We start from the raw sequence: 18198 nt of genomic DNA, 5'->3' as shown, positions 1-18198 counted from the left end.
CCGTGACTTGTTCATTGATTCGAACGCGGCACGGAGTTCCCCTTCAGCTGTCAAACTCAGTGGTAGGAACATGATGGTTCGCGCCATCGCCTCTCATTGGTCAGTGTTTTTCGTTAATAACTCGTAAGGAAAAAGTTACTTCAAATGACCTCAGCTACCCCTCATTTTCGGTTGTTGAAATAATTGTGGAACACCCTGTATATAAGTGATACCTATATTCTTGTAATACTAAAATCAGTGTAATATGTACACATATATACATATACATTCGCAGGTAAAAAGGATGCAATAATGTGATTTACTACTTATTTACTTATTGTTAGTTATGTTCATATTTGGTAAAAAATAAATAATTGGAATTGTTATGTTGAGCTATGGAGATATTGTTATGTCATATAACTTACATTTCTAATTAAGTATTTTCAATACTATGTACTTACGTGTACATATATCTATATAGACCGGGTATGCTCTGGGCTCCACAATCTGTTGAACTGCATCTAATAGTGCAGACGACATTGTAATCGCGAGATATGAAAAGAGGTAGAAAAAACGGTAAAATAGAGATATTTCTTTTCGATATTCGGTAGTATATCGGTTACCAGTAATGATGCTAGGCTATTCCCTGCCAGTCCTCCCAACATCCCGATCGTTCATGGAATTTCCACTCATGGTCAGAGTGTCCATTGATATCTAGTGTGTCCATTGGTGGCAGGAATTCTACTTGGAATCTGCTCCAAGTAGTGGAGAGGAGACCTCACAAATGGGATTGGACGATTCCAATGGATTGCCAATGGAAATCCATTGGGGATTGCTAATGGAAATCCATTAAGAATCCTATTTGTGGTGGGTAATATTCCCACTCCTACCTTCCTAGAAGAAAGTCATGAAGCGGTCAGGTTGCTAGGAGATTTGCTCACAGCATACCATGTGTCGAGTGTAGAGAAGCATACCTAACGATTCGTATCCGTAGGCATTGTTAAGGTTTCGTATGCACACACGATAGTAAATCTATGCTGGACACGTGACATGCAGAAAGTAGCCTACCATCACTGATTACTAGTGTAGCTCCGGTTTGAACATTTTACCGGTATGTCTCTGCGTCTATGACACCGCGCAAGATTCAATTATTTTACATATTTTTAATTAAGATTTCAGATTCACTAATTTGATTTCTGTTGGTTCACTTTGAGCATGCACATATTTTTATTTTCTATATGTTCTATAGGCAACAAAAATTCAGAAATTTGAAACATAATCATATGAATTAATCTGGAGTATATACATACATTTACATACATTTTCAGAAGAATTTATAGCGATAAGGGTTAATAAGCAGTGGCGACGAGCCTGAATTTTAAGAAACACGCAGTGAAGTAAATGAGAGGGGAAAGGCATTAGCCATTCCGTATCCAGTAACAAGAGACAGATTGGACTCACCTTAAAGCTATCTCTTTCTACGAACTGGTTAACATGGTCAGCAGTAGTAGATGCTGCCTCCAGGTATGTAAGCTCTAAGGTTGATCACGATGTGAAAACTAGTTAGAAGATATTATACTATGTAGGTACATTTTGCTCACTAGTACCTCTATCGGAAACTCACTACAATTAATTTATTACCCTCACAGTAATTTTGTTGCAAGTATGTGCGCTGGTTCATTTTCTAACATATAGTATGTAGAAGGTATAGAGAAAATACCTTTTTGATAAGTTCATCCGTTATGTAAATCGCTTATTGGCCGTTGCGAGAAACTGTAAATATACACCGGACCACAATGACTAGATTAGGGTTAATGAGTGGAATACAATAATCTCCATCTGCTAGTTAGGAGGTAGACGCAGACGTAATGTGAATCGAGTGGGATAATTGACATTACATGATTGGAATTTTGAGGTTATCGCCGTCTATCGTACCAGTTCAATGAAATAAATCGCATGAAACTTTACTTATCACGAATAAAATTAATTTCAATATATGACACACACGTGCACACGCAATAGTAATTATGTAGCATAGTATGAAAGCTTGCCGTGTACAGAATGTCACAAAAATATTTGTCACGACCATCATAGTGTGATTCTACACCTTTGGATCCGTGGAGATTTTATATGACTTTATATCAATTATGAGAACTGTTGAGTTTTGACTCATGGTTCCTTTGAGCTTTGGCTGCGGTTGAAAATACGGAGGTTTCGATGCAAAAAGAAAGAGAAGAGCGTTTCGTCCGGGACCCGCTAGAGGACTCATCAGTAAGGCTATTCTAGCGGGCTTTTGCCTTAGACGTTGGGATGTCGGTAGGACGAATGAAGTCTGTATATATACAAATTGAGGCGGATCGGTTATTTGCGGAAAGGAGATCCATCTGTTAGCGGCTCTGGAGGTAGACGCCACAAGACTAGTGTTCCTCCTCGTGAGTAGTATACGATGCAATAATAGAAATATTTGACCTTGAAAATCATACTCAAGCTAAATTTTGTGACAACTTTCTTTATAAAATCTACACCGATCCAAAGGTGCGGGATCACATTATGGTGGTCGTGATATATATTTTTATAACACGCTATACATTTTCTTTTCTACGATAATTGATTTAGTAAGGGGTTTAGTTTTGAGAGGGTAAAGCAAATTATACGAATGTCGTAAAATCTTTATATTTATATTTTGTTTTGCGGGAAGATGGCATAACATTGCAGGATGTTATAAACGGATTTAAGTTTGAATAGGATAGAACTGCATTGCTGGCGTCGCGTGAATGTGTGATATCAGTGCTGGCAGCTGGTACAGAAAAATGGGTCCGGGTGTTAGGATGGGGATAGTGTCGCGATCAAAGTCTATGTTACATGGCATGCACAGTACAACGCCATCTATAAACATGATACTTTTCAATCCCAAGATGTTGACATCGTGTAGCATGGACCGTGCATGCTATGTCCTCTATTCCCCTACTCTGAGGGTCGGTTGCTATTTTCCTGCAGCACTCGGCAGCGCTTACTGACACTGACACACACGCCATCACAGACATAGAAGTATACGCAGATTCCATGTAGTAGTTGAAGTAGTTTTTCACAAATATATTTATATGAACCATAAGATATAAAATTATCCTATGTTGTAGGGGTGGTCGGATTGGGCTTACAAAAAGTCGGGCAGGCTCAGCCGGGTACCCGTAATATATAAATATTCAGGTAACTCGACGATTTCGGGCTGAGATGAAAAAATCAATTATTTATAATATTCAGTATATGTTTGTGTATATAATAATGTTTTCATTCTAAATGATGATGCAAAAAAGAACGTGGCTCGAATACACTTCCAAAAGTAAAATTAAGTAGTTAATATAGTTTCTTTGGTCTTTCTTTTGTAACTCGAAATAAACAATTGAACGGACCTTTACACATGTCGTGAATATTGTTGTACAGCCCTAGTCAATATAGATGCTGTATGGTATGTGTTAAATTTCCATTTTATGAAGAGTTTTCCAGATATGGTAAGTAATATTGTAGATTACATTGTAAATTAATTTACATGTAAATTACATTAATTATTACATGAAAATTTAATTTTGTTTTTTACGATGTTCCAATAATTTAATGATGTAAATTAACCTAACAGAGATGTGTAGTAGTCAGTAGATGTGTTACAAAAGATATGTACACATTCTAGGTTACAAGTACTAACGAATGAAATAATAACAGTAGAATTCGTGCAAAAAAATGTTTTTATACTAAGTTCCATTTCTTATACCAGGAAGCATCGGAGTTGCAAGCGTAATGTTTTAATCTCACAAACTCGGGAAACACGTGACCATTTTCCATTCGTATCATAATTCATGCTGTACATTGAAGGGGTGATTTTACCCCTGAAAGAAAATGCAAAAATAACGTTTCGTCGAATATCTCGAGAACAGTGCTAGAAATTGAAAAAAGTTTAAACAATAGTTGGATGTTATATTTATGTTTACTATAATATGTAAACAAAATTTCAAAAAATCTATGCTTTTCAAGTTATTCCCTCCATCACCTCTTAAATTTCGTTTTTCGATTTTTTAAAATTTAGGTTGTAGTACTTTTCGGTACCCCCTATTCATTATTGTAAATGGTTCATTTTATAAATATCTTTTTATAAATAGATAAAGCGTCTATTATCGAATTTAAAGTTTGCTGTAGCATTTTTAATATTAGAGTAGTTTCATAACGGGTAACTTATATTATCAATTATATAAATTTCAGACCATAATATGAAATTCGATAAATTAATTGATCACGTGTAAAATTCCTAATGGCAACACGTACAAACATGTTTTTTCTGTTAACGCACGATACTGATAATATATGAGCAAATATATATTTGTTCTATACTACTATGATAATATTATTTGTTATACTTCTTCTGCCCAGCAGAATGTTTCAGGTATTTTTTAATACACTTCGGATGATATTTGTTGAATTTGCTTTTTTTAGGAGATATTTAAAACACATTTCTTTTAAAACATGTGTTTATTGATTATGTGCTGTCATTACGTATTAAACACGTTATCAATTAATTTATCGAATTTCATATTTTACAGCCTGAAATTTATATCATTGATAATGTAAGTTATCTGTTACGAAACCACTCTAATAATAAAAATGCTACAGCAGGCTTTAAAAAAATGTCTATATCTCAGAAAGGGTTGACCTTTCGACCTATGTTTACTAAATCTTTTTTACACAGTACAATGTATCCTATACATATCCTATACGTATACTATTGAATGGTTTTGTTTTAACACCCGGTATGAAATATTAAAGGGAATGATAAAGAAGGTATGTACATATGTCGTGCGAAAGAAAATATCCACTGATATAATTTCACACATAATTTTACTAGTTATGCTATTCGAATTTATGTTCAGCCGACACTCGTAGGCCAGATTCAACGGTCACGTATCTTGTTTCTTCCTCGGTTTTTCTTACGTGTCTCACACCTACCCAAACAGCCATTTTGTGTTGTCTCCCTGGAATTCGAGTCAAAAGAGCCGTGACTCGTACCGCCATTACACGCTTGACTGACTCTGATGAACTTTCGCATTGGCGTAGCGAGAAAATCGATAAATCACATAGGCGTAGTAATAGCATCGCGTCATTCATGGCATAGCAAGATTGTGACATTTGGGGAGAGAATACTGTATTTATATATTACGGATAACCATCCGAGTCCGCCCGATTTTTGCTAGCCAGGCCGAATAGCCGGGTCCCGCGCACGCCTACCTTGAAACACTGGTTAAAACATCTATATTCTAACTACAATAACAATATATATATATTGGAGAGTGGAGGAAGTTGTTATGATGGAGTGATCCTCACTGCCCTGCGTCGTTTGACCGAGTTGGAGACACTTAGAAAGCTAAAGAGTGTCCCTATTGTATAGTTGCCGTTGCCGCTGCTGCGTACGCAGCCGTCGCACCTGTAGCTAAGAGATAGGATACAATAAGAACAACCTTTAGCTCTCCGAGTGTTTCAGACTCCGCTGAATGAGGCGAGGCAGTGAGGATCGATCCACCTAGCACCATCCCTCAATCTCTAAAATTTGAGGGTTGGAATAGTCAAATCTAAAGCCTGGAATCTAGCATCCAAACCTGGAAACCAGGATTTTAATCTAGCAGTATAGTAAAGAAAAATGAGTAATAACAAAATGTGTTTAAAACACAAACGCACTGCATATGATTATGTAAATTAATACAAAAAAGTAAAAAAAAAAGTTATTCAAAGACACAGAATTCATTATTTGATGAGTCCTGGAATATAAATCTAAGATATATCACGTAATTATTTTGTCAGTAAATATACAGAATATTTATACAGGACATATTTAAAGCAGCTCACCTGAATAATTCTTTGGTCGTTAACAAAGGAAGAAGTGTCACAGATAAAAGTTGCTTAGGATAAAGGGGTATTTAATATGGCGACAATAACCTATTTTTAAAATAGAATGATATACTTCTTATTTTACAAAGTGTCCATAAAATTACTCAAAATCGGGAAATGAGAGGTTTCTGAAGTCATTTGAAGCAACTTTTTCCTTAGCGCAAATGCGATCGTCCGAGCAATGAACGGACGAACAAACTGTGCGTTTCTATACCTATGTCAACGCGGCTCGTACTTTTGCACGTGAGGCAACCTCGTGGAACGGTGAATGCATCTGTATTAGGGAAATATCGGTGTGGATCGGAAATGACCCCGGCATAACATCGCAGGTTCCAATATTCGATGAATTAGCAGCATCATGTTAACAAAAAGAAAAGTATTATCAAGCATCAATATTGTTGTATCTGTGAGTCTCGATATCACGAATCGAGACTTCTACAAAAATATGTTTCAGACAAATGTTATTCAATCATTTATGTAGAATTAGATTCTAGAATAAAAAATACACAATTCCATTAAGACAAATTAATTATTCAAGTGACCTATTTTAAATGCTTTACCCTGTATGAGTTATAATAACATTATAAATAATATTGGTCTGTAATACAATAATGGTAAAGAAGTGTTGTTAAACTAATTTCGAAACCATTTTTTATTCAAATATCTAAGTACTTATCATCTTTTAATATCACAGAATACGTTGAACTTTATTATGTTTTTCGTTGATTTTACTTAACTAAATTTTTTCCCAAATTTTGATCTATATATAATACAAATAATTCGAATTTTTCATGTCACTAATACATGAGTCGTAATTTAAAGCTTAAATATTGATATTTGTTATATTATATACTTTAAAACATGGAACGCACAATTGCCAGCTTAATGTTTACTACACAACTTTAACTATGTAAGAATTCATTGTAATTGTTAACGAATTGTTGTTGGTATTATATGCATAGTTCAGCCGAATTACGACGCGTTGGTTCTTCAGTATATACATTATATTTTTGTGACTACCGATTACATTGTTATACCATGTTTATTGTAGAAGAGCTGTTATAGTAATGTTACAAACTTGTATAATATACCCTCATCAAAGTTGTTAAGCGCCGAGTTATATAACTCTGTTAAAAATATTCGTAGAATATGAAATCAAGTTTGTTTGAAATATATTTATTAAATATACTACTTAAATGACCTGTAAAGGATACAATTCACTTTAACAAATAATTAGAAATTCAAAGATATTAGGAGTGTTCATGGAATGGTGGTTAAAAAAAAACTACTAATTATAATTGTGGTAACAAGTAAAAATTGGTAATTTATTTGACTTACACTATACACAATCAAAATCTAATTACAATAGAAACTCCCTTATCCGAATATTTATTATTTTATCCAAACGTTCTATTATCTAATCATTGTATTATTTGAATACAGTATCACCTAGTATGAAACTTGAACAAAATTTTTACATAATAGAATGGTTTGATATCAAAATATCTCAAAAAGAGTCTCTACTATATTATAGAAACTTGTTAAAGTGATATAAATTTCATCTTATGTTCAAAAACCATATTTTTCTAAATGTCTGCTAATAAATAATGTTATTTTAGTGAAACACTTTCATCATTACTAATTGCGTTTCTATATCTAGTTTTTTTAGCAATTTTTTAAATGATATAAAAGATGTTATATCGAAACCGTATTCCCAAAATACATTGTTATAGTAGGATCGGTAATACATGTAACTAATTTTTTCTATAATGTACTCTACAAATGATAAAAAATGATGTTTTATTAATTGAGTTATAACAATAACGTTGATTATCACTTTTATAATTGTTGTTTAGTATGTAATAAATACTTTGTCAAATAAGTTCTTCGATCTTGGAATATTTATTATTGTAATATTTGTAAACAAATTTTAAGTTTAAATCAATTTAAATAGTGATCAATTAATTCAACATTTTGTAGAATTGAAAGTTGTATTTAAGCATGATATGAATTTGAATCTAAAATTCAAGATCATGAATCGATTTCAATACTCCGAGAACAGCCTAAAAATTCATTAATACAAATACGTAATGTAGGGATAATAAAATTTGTAGAGTTAAAATTACCTTTACATTAATACGAATAGTAAATAACCGCTGTACAAGATAAATACGTTTGTATGTTTTTCTTATGCATATAAGCATAATCGTTTTAAATATAAGAATATAATTTACACATTATAATGTGTTCTTGTACTTGAAATATTGTGTCAACTACGTTACAGGGAAATATCACACGCACATCATTGATATGAGCATTTGTTCATCCCACTCTGCTAATTCAAAATATCTTTGTGAGTCTTACATTATTCAAATAAGTGAACAATTATAGTAGTCCAAGTATGTTTTTAAAAATTTCTTATATAGATATAATTGCCAATGAAACAATAATTATCATCAGATATAAGGATTATCAAGATGGTAAGAATTCAAAGTGCTTAATGATTGAAATGTTTATTACGATAAATTTACGGATAAAACATTACATTGAGAGAAGGAAAATATATTATAAATTTACTATTAGGATCCATCCACTCGATTTGAATCCGAACCTGTGGAGGAATGGAACGGGAGGGTTCACAGCCTAACCGAAACGAAAGGATGAATGTATGTTACGAATTAGCTCACGATTAAACTATATAACAACTTCAGGCAAGTTGCCCTTACGTTTATTTATAAAAATAGTAACAGCATATATCGCTGTAACGAATTTATCAAAAGGTGTCGACCGAGATTTACTCTCTTGAGTATACTCACAAACCAATAATTTGTCGAAAAGAAGAAAGCTGTTGTCGGAATACGCCAACCGAAAGATATTGCTCACAAGGAGCGACCGAAACGAATTAACGTTCACTGCCTGCGTGCGCGAGAGCAAAAGAAAGAGCGCGCGACTGACACAGATCCGCACGCGTAACGAATACACCGCGGAGTGGTACTCTAAGAGTAGGAGTTTGTTGACACGTCGGCTGAAACGAACCTCACGGAATCTGACCGCGAGCGATCGAGATCGAGCTAGAAAGTAAGCACACAGGAACGTCTTTTGAACCACATAAATTTGTAACACTAAACTCGCGTTTCTGTGTTTCTGAGCGAGTTATGCGACTCATAAGGCCTCGTGCGTCAACCTCCGGAGAGCCCGTGCGGTCGAACACAGAGACCAAATCTTGAGCAGTTTCTTAACACGTTGATTGCCACGGGTGACTTAGCGGTGACTTGGCGGTGACGCCACGGCGGCCACCGGTGACCGGTGCATCTAAACTGATAGAAATATATATAATTTAAAATAAATGTCAATATTTAGAATTTTTTATTATTACCATCGTTAATACAAGCACGGTGCCCCCCGTCGTAATTAACATGTCAAACATGCTTATATACTGTTTGTTGAGGACTCATCAGATGGATGACGGAGATCCTCTGAATATTGCACTTGGTGCCGACTAACTCGAAGGACCACCCACTGGTGTGGGACTAAATGAATAACTAGTCACTCTGTTTGCGAATGCTCACTTTATTTGTAACGCGCAACCTAACCGTTACACGTATCTCTCTATGTCTTCTGTACTGTACTGTCTGAATGTCCCCGGCCATCCCTTCCAATGTTCCCGAAGCACGTTGTCTCTGGTGGGGATGACTGCGTGGGCCGCTTGCGCTTGCGGGTGGACGGGTGTTTGGAAATGCAGGGAAATTCCAGCTGGCCAGGATTGCCGATGCCGATACCTGGCGGCCGATTCCCTGTTCCCTTAGCCTTGGGGCTTCATGGTAAGGGTTTCCTGAACCTAAATGATGGCATGACCTTCATCATCCTAAAACCTATTTAATTTATGTGTCAAATGATGGCTGCAGACCGGTCCGCTAAATAAATTGCCATCGCCCTAAACGGATTACTAAAAAACTCATAAATGGTCGGCCGTACCATAAACTTAACACTGTTCTATTGCAAATGGTTATATACTTATTTATTGCAAATGATATTGCAACGTTATATGTATCGCATAATAGAAAATTTATCGTGGCGCCACGGGCAATTTTTGTAAAACTGGCGTGGTATTCAATGTGTTAGTATTGGTAGCCGAGAAAGCCACACCGAAAATTCCCTCAAAGAAATACTTGCGCGAACCAAAGAAGCGTAATGTAATGTAATTCCACCGAGACGAAAGCCGTCTAACGATGGAGAGCTACATCGGATAAGAAACTCGGTATTCGCCTGGACTCCCGGCTTTTCCGTCTGAGCTCAGTTAAAAAACGCATTTCGATCCTTAAGGATCACCGCGAAGGATCACTGTCGAGTGAGCGGCCGTTGCGTAAAATTCCGTTTAGCAAGTGTAATAGTGTGGACCCGAGGGAACATAGCTACAGCCTCCGGGTGGACTTGTGGACGTCCTGACGAGATCCGGTGCTTGGGGGAATGTGAAATGGTGAGTCGTATTTCATGAACCTTCGTCGATCATTGCGAGGTGGCTCGAACGTAGGCGCGAGAGACGAATTAGATTTCGAAGAGCTCAAATTTTCACGCGTGTGGAAGCACGAGCATTTTTAGTGCGTCCTATAGCTGACCACAATTCTTTGCATTATGGTCTGTACGCTTTCTGGGACCACTCTTGTTTTGCGGCCAAACCAAATAATCCCGTGCTCTCAGGTCCACTAAGGGTGAACTACCCTACATGGGCTAAATAACCTGGAGACGATCAGAACTCCTGAAACCTCAACCAACAACGGATCTTCCATTACCTCGCAAAGGGAAAGAACTTTCCCAGACAAGATCCTGCGTCGTCTCACTCCGCCAGCAAAGGTTTCAATAGGCGTAGGTGGTAGAACAGCAATCGCAAGGATATTTTGACGTATCCTCTGTTGCCAAGTGCAACAGGGAAAAAAATTGGATGCGACCAGAGGCTCGCGACCATTCGTGAGATGGTCCTGCCAATAGCGTTTAGCGCGCGACAGATTCATTAGGCAAAGACCTGGTATACAGGTTGTCCCAAAATTGCCATATTTCCGAGAAATAAGGGGTTCCTGAGGTCATTTGAAGCAACTTTTTCCTTAGCGAAAATGCGATTCGCGGCATTGTTTATGAGTTATTAACGAAAAACAGTGACCAATGAGAGGCGAGGGCGCAAAGTGCGAGAGCCTGCAGCATGTGGCGTTGGTAGAAGGTCAGGACGGACTCTGGCCGCATACGAAGTATATATACAGGGTGTCCCAAAAATGTCACGCATTACGGAAATGTGAGTTAGCTGAGGTCATTCTAAGTAACTTTTTCCTTTGTGAAAATGCAATCTGCGGCTTGTGTACGAGTTATATAATATATATCACCTGTCCCGGGATGGCCCCGATCTGGCGGACTGCCAGTTTAGCTTCCGGGAGGGGCGATCGACGGTTGACGCTATCGACCGCGTCAAGTCCCTCTCGGAGAATGCCGTTGCACGGGGCGGGGTATGCTTGGCGGTATCACTAGATATCGTCAACGTATTCAACACCCTGCCCTGATCCGCTATTAAGGAGGCGTTGATAGACCACCAGGTGTCTCCCTATCTGCGAGTCGGGCGGTGGCGGTCTGTGGCCACCCAGGGTGAGAGATAACCCCCAAACTAGTCCTCGCGTAGGAGGGTTGATCGGCCGAGTCGATGGGTGTATCGGCGATGAAGGCATTATAGACCGTCAGTGCGTCGTACATGTAGTACTTCGCATAATGGCGAGGCCCTGATTCAGCATACGGGCTGTGGCGTGTTCTTTGTACAGCACTGTATGTGCTGTATGACTTCCGACTGGGGAGCTGTTGTCACTTGTGGCTTCAGCTCCCCAGTTCACGTTAAGCGGTTTTTCAGACCGTTTTTCGTGGGTGGAACACGCCACTAGACAACACTCCGCTGGGCTCAGGAATACATGGGATGTAATCAATCCCCTGGGCAACCCAGGCCGCAAGGGGCAAACGTGCCCTAGCCACACTTGAGCCTCCACGAAAAAGGTACCGCTGGATAGCTCGTGTTCTTAAAAACGCAGCGAACTGAACGAAGTGTGGTGGAGAGGAAGAGGCAGCCTCTCCGACTGCTGTCTCCCACGTGTTTGCCGTGCGTGGCGACCCTTGTCGTCGGAAAAGAGGATCCTGGGATCTGAGGGGGCCCTCTCCTGCGGGTGAGACGTCCCCAACACGTACCTTTGGCCTCTGCTTCGGCTAGATGGGCGGCTGGACAAGAAAAGTAGCCCTGGTCCAGTCAATCGGCTTGGAACGACCACACGCTTCGGCAAGTGGGTTCTGCTGGGCGAGGACGCGGGCTGGGTTAGGGAACCGACCCAGCCAGCAGACTATATCCGGTGCGTAGCCCTAACTCAGCCTTTGGCGGGTTCCAAATTGTGCGGGTCGGTGGTGGCCGGGGAGCGCACTGGATGAAAGACCAAGACATATTATGGGTCTTAAAAACGAAAATCAAAAAACTAAGCGTTCAAAGACGACGGGTCCAGCTCCTACTCGGAGTGAAGCCGTCGCCACAGACGCGGGAACTGCAACTGCAGCTGTCAGTCCCCCCGCGTCTGTGAGAAAGACAAGGTCCGGGAAGGTGATTAATATCGCCAGTCCTCGTGTGATCTTGCAAAGATGTGTGTCTCCCACGCGAGCGGTCTCGGTGAAAACCGAGCCCACGGTAGAAGGTACGCCGGACACCGGTAACGTGGTAGTCTCACCGAAGTCGGGGGACTCCTCCGGCCGCAAGGCCGGAAAGGGGAAACCCATGATAATTGAACGAGTCGGAGACACGTCACTCGTGGAGGTGCAGTCGGCACCCGAGCGTGTTGAGGACCCTACAGGTGACGGTTGGCAAACCGTCACCAAAAAGTCGAAGCGAGCCAAGCCGGGCGCACCCACCGGCAAGGCAGCAGTAAACCGGGCCAGGAGACCGAAGGGGACGTTCTCCGGGCAAAAGGTACGGCCTCTCGATCTCGTAAGAGACGAAGCCTTTAGGCGAGTGTCCGAAATACGGACCTTTTGCTTCCGACCCGATTCGAAAGTCAACAAGGAGTCCGGGTCGAGGATACTTGCCGAGGTTGAGGCACTCAACGAGTTAGTCCAGGAGATTATTCAACGGAATAGCTTCGTCGAAGGGCAACTCGCCGCGGTCAGGGCAGACCTAAAAGCGCGTCCTGCCGTAATGAGTGCGATGCGACTTGGGCCGGCCAAGGGAACTCTCCCGAAGACTGCCTGCAATTCCGCGCAGCCGACTTACGCCCAAGTGGCCAAAGTCGACTGCAAAAGAGCTTCTCCGGAAGCGGGAAGACAGCCACAATCGCAGTATGTGGTGAAAATCTTCCCGCCGAAGGAAAAGGGACAGAGCAGCGAGGTTACGAAAGTTACTGTTCTGTCCCTAATTAAACCAGCGAAAGAGGCGATCCGAGTAAAGTCGGTCCGACGCATCCACTCCGGTGGCATCGTCGTCGAGGCCGACCGAAAGGAGGACCTGCAAGCTTTCGTTGGTAATAAGAAGCTCCGGAGCGCGGGTCTGTCCGTCTCCTTACCTACCAAGCGGGACCCTGAGGTTTTAGTTTACGACGTCCCGCGTCGGATGGGTAAGGAAGAAATTGCCTCCAGTATTTGGAGGCAAAACCTCTGCGATGCGAACCAGAAGGATGTGCCTTCGGGAATTCGGGTCAGCCGCATGACTGGCAAGACCCCGGAGACAGCCAACTGGGTCGTTGCCGTCAGTCCGCAGAATCTTCAGCGGCTGAAGCAGAGGGGTAGCCGAGTTTACCTCGGATGGAACTCCTATCGTGTGCGGGATTTCGTCCAGGTGCTTCGGTGCTACCGTTGTCAACGCTTCGGGCATACCTCGAAGCGTTGCAAATTCAAGGAGGATGTGTGCGGTCACTGCTCCCAAAAGAGGCATACCTTCACGCTCTGTAACAAGAAGAGTGAACCTCCGGTCTGCTCTAATTGCAAGGACAGAGGGTGGGCTAGTGCAAACAAGTCGCGGGACCCAGCTTGCGCTTCCTATCAGGCGGCGCTAGCTTTGGAGTCGTCCCGTATCCGACTTGAGTGACGGGCAGATGTGGACTTGTCCACTCCGCCATTCTAACGGCATGCTGGGCGGACCCCTCGGGGTTCGTCCCCTCGGGCCAGGCTGAAGCCCCTCTTGCGGAGATAAATTGACTTTAACACTACTCCGTCAAGAGTGCCTGGATTGGGTTGGACTCGAGGTGGCAGTGGGAGTAACACGTTGTCTTCCCCTGTCACGATAACGAACGAGGGTAGAGCCAGACCATCGGCACCCTGTCGAGAGAGCGGCTAGTATAGTCCACATAGGACCCAGGCATAGCCCATCTTAAGACTCATAACGACTACAATACATATCTGCGAGTCGTCATCGGGGTCTATATGCGGGGCAGGTGGGTAGAATATCCGGACCCGAACGGGATGATGCGGAGAGAGGTGGATTGCGGCGTACCACAGCGATCCGTTTTGGGTCCGCTCCTGTGGTGCTTCGGGTATATCGCGGTCCTTGAAAGGGCCTCCCTGCCCGACGGTGCCACCCCCGCCTGTTATGCGGACGATACGTTCGTGGTTGCCGTCGTGACAACATTTCAGACGACCATCCGGCGAACGGAGGTTACGGTGACAGCCGTCGTCGCGAGGATTAACGATCTGGGGCTGCGAATTGCCCCTGATAAGACCGAGGCCGTCTGGTTTCACGGACGTCCTCGGTTGCGGCCACCGGCCAGATCGTGGATCCGGGTCGGAGGAGCCTGCGTCGAGGTAAGGTCAGAGATGAAGTATTTCAGACTGATCCTCGACAGCCACTGGAGCTTCAGAGCGCATATCGACCGCCTGGTTCTATAATACCGTCTATATTTGGGCGTGGTGCGGTCTATGGCCTTGTACAGCACCCCGGTTTGGGAGCCGTCAGTGATGGTCAGCCGGCGCGGCACGCAGTTGTTGGGCCGGCTACAGAGGCGGATGGCCATCCGCCTCATTAGCTTCGGTCCCGACGACTAGCATGGTCGCGGTGGCGTGCGGAGCTGTGTTTTCACGTCGGCGAATGCGTCGCCGGAGCTGTGCTGCCACATTTTAACATGTGGCGGGAGAGATGGCTCGGCAGACTCACGTACCAAGCCACGCAGGTGTTCACCGGGCGTGGCTGCTTCGGTGTCTACCCGTGTCGCATCGGTCGGGAGGCGACGACGGTGTGCCACCATTGTTGCACGGAGGACTCGGCGCTGCACACGCTGGAGGAGTGCCCCGCCTTTACTGCGCTGCGTCGAGTCCTGGTACAGAATCTTGGGGTGCATGACCTCTCGCTTTAATAATGATGTAAATATCAAGATTATAAAATTGATATAAATAGAGCAATAACACCTCGAAAATTATTTGGGATGATTCAAGGATTGTATAGGAAAATAAAAAGTATCACTCAAATTTAATGTGTTCCGGGGTAATTACTTGATTTGCTAGAATATAAATATCAGGATTCGATAATATGTAGGGAAATTTTATAAGAATAATAATAAATATTATAATGATTAAATAATTCCCAAAAATCTTTGATTATAAAATATGAGCTAAATATTATTAAATAATATTTATAATTTCTTCCTAAGGGATTGTTTGAATTAAATTAATAATTACTAATAGTCAAATAATAAATGGGAAAATAAAGTGTGGAGTTTACAATTGGTTATGTGTAGCGTTATTAATAGAGAATCCCCTACAAATTCGTTCTACTATATAGGGCGGATAATAAATTAGTAATAACTGTTGCTCCTCAAAATGCTATTTGTTCTCATGGAAGTACATTAGCAAAAAAGGCAGTTGCCACAGATATGATTATTACACCCACGTTTTAAACTGAAGATAATTTAAATGAATGATAATAAATATCTCGTCCAATACGAATATATACAGGATGTTCCACAATTATCTTAACAGCCGAAAATGAGGGGTAGCTGAAGTTATTTGAAGTAACTTTTTCCTTTGCGAAAATGCAATCTGCGGCTTTGTTTGCGAGTTATTAACGAAAAACATTGGCCAATGAGAGGTGACGGTGCGAGAGAGAGAGAGAGAGTCCGCAGCACGAGGCTTTGACAGAAGGTCGGGACGGATTCGAGCCGCGTTCGAAGTGTTGAACAAGCCACGAAGCGTGAACTTTCCGGATTTTTTTTTATTACGTAAAAGTGATATTTTTAACAAAAACGCTGTTCACCTCTACTTTGGAACGTCTGAAGAATATTTACTAATTTTTCGGACTCGAAATAATGTTTAGTTTAACCGTGACAGCCGTTTTAATTTTTTAGTGTGCATGACACCTCGTGTGTACCATATGAAATTTTTATGCAAGGTGTACAGTGAAGATTAACAAAGTTCGTAAATGATATTTTAATTTAAATAATTCCATGTCCGAGCAGAATTCAACGAATGATTCGCAAAGCTGATTTAATAATAAATAATCGCATTGAAGTATGTACAGGATTTGTTTATTAGAGAAATATGAAAAATATTATCGATAAGAAACGCACCCATTTAGTTGAGGATGCATTTGCTGACTCGTACGTAGTGACCTCGTACAACGAACAGCTGATCCAAGGTCAATGACCGCAACATTCGAGAGATACTGTCGGAGGAACCTCTGGTAAGGTTATTTGCGAAGTTCACTTACACTGCGCTGTCACCAAACACTGATCAGTTAATTAATCACTGATAATCCGAATCACTTGTGGATACTAAGAAAGATCACTGAGACTCGTTCGTTCGGAAGTCGACGTTCCACTGCCGAAAAATTCAGGCCTTGACTGTGGGCCCTTGTTGTTCGTCGTTCGGCCGTCCCAGGAAATGATACCCGATACCATTTTCTTCGCACGGCCATTAATTACGTTCTAGGAGCGTCGGTGATAGCGGGTCGGACGCAGTTTACCTCTCGGCATATCTTGTTCATTTCATATGGCGGTAACCTGCGCTTCGAAGAAAATGGTATCGGGTGATATTTCGACGATCGACAAGAGCCCACGGTCGAGGCCTCGATTTTTTGGCAGTGAAACGTCGACTGCCGAACGAACTCGTCGAATAAATGATTATCCGCGAACGCGTCGTATAAACGATTATCTGCGAACGCGTCTCAGTCATCTTTCGTAATATCCACAAGTGTTTCGGATTATCAGTGATTAATTAAATGATCAGTGTTTGGTGACAGTGCAGTGAAAGATCAACTGTACGTTGTACGAGATCAGTGCCTTTCGACATCGTGAGCCACAGTTTCAGCCAGCAAATGCATCCTCAACTAAATGGGTGAGTTCCTTACTGATAATATTTTTCATATTTCTCTAATAAACAAATTCTTTACTTCCCTTAACGCGATTATTTATTATTAAATCAGCTTTGCGAATCATTCGTTAATCTTCACTGTACACCTTGCATACAAATTTCATATGGTACACATGAGGTGCCATGCACACCAGAAAATTAAAACGGCTGTCACGGTTAAATTACATATTATTTCGAGTCCAAAAAATTAGTAAATATTCTTCAGACGTTCTAAAGTAGACGTGAACAGCGTTTTTGTTAAAAATATCACTTTTACGTAATAAAAAAAAATCCGGAAAGTTCACGCTTCGTGGCTTGTTCAACACTTCGAACGCGGCTCGAGTCCGTCTCGACCTTCTATCAAAGCCTCGTGCTGCGGACTCTCTCGCGGACCCTCTCCCTCGCACCGTCACCTCTCATTGGCCAGTGTTTTTCGTTAATAACTCGTAAACAAAGCCCCAGATTGCATTTTCGCAAAGGAAAAAGTTACTTCAAATGACCTCAGCTACCCCTCATTTTCGGCTGTTAAAATAATTGTGGAACACTGATCAAAAATTTCATTAATAGTTGATATTAACTGGTATTGGTAATTTCTTGAATGAATTTACTATAATATTTAGAAAAGAGTTTAGATTAGATAATTTAAAAAATTTTGTATTTGTCGTAATTAATAATTTCTCATAGTGATTGTTTGTATTTTATTAAACATGTGTGTGTGTGTGTGTGTGTGTGTGTGTGTGTGAGTGTGTGTGCGTGTGTGTCTTTACGGATACATATATAGTGATTAATAAATAAGTAATGATTAAAATTGTTAATAAATTAAAAGGACATAAGTCAATTTTTAAAATTTTATAAGAGGATAAGAAACACATTAAAATTGATTTTTTAAAGAAAATTAATATTATAAAAATTGCGTATATAAATCAAATTGAGAACTTATAATTTATTTTATAA

At 40.9% G+C, this 18198-nt stretch overlaps 1 protein-coding gene across 2 annotated transcripts in view; it reads left to right on the top strand.

Moving 5' to 3' along the window:
- Positions 1 to 7115, top strand: part of LOC117226369 (uridine phosphorylase 1) — a 202688-nt gene extending 195573 nt beyond the window's left edge. For both annotated transcript variants that reach the window (XM_076523694.1, XM_076523692.1), the window contains one exon: positions 1308 to 7115. In XM_076523694.1, coding sequence (XP_076379809.1) covers positions 1308 to 1319 — 12 coding nt within the window. In that variant the 3' untranslated portion in view covers positions 1320 to 7115. The remainder of the gene's footprint in view (positions 1 to 1307) is intronic.
- The last annotated feature ends 11083 nt before the right edge of the window (positions 7116 to 18198 follow it).

Source organism: Megalopta genalis, chromosome 7 (assembly GCF_051020955.1).
Source record: "Megalopta genalis isolate 19385.01 chromosome 7, iyMegGena1_principal, whole genome shotgun sequence".
NCBI classification, from domain to species: domain Eukaryota; kingdom Metazoa; phylum Arthropoda; class Insecta; order Hymenoptera; family Halictidae; genus Megalopta; species Megalopta genalis.
The sequence above is the reverse complement of the archived record's forward strand: the minus strand, read 5'-3'. Positions and strand labels throughout refer to the sequence as shown.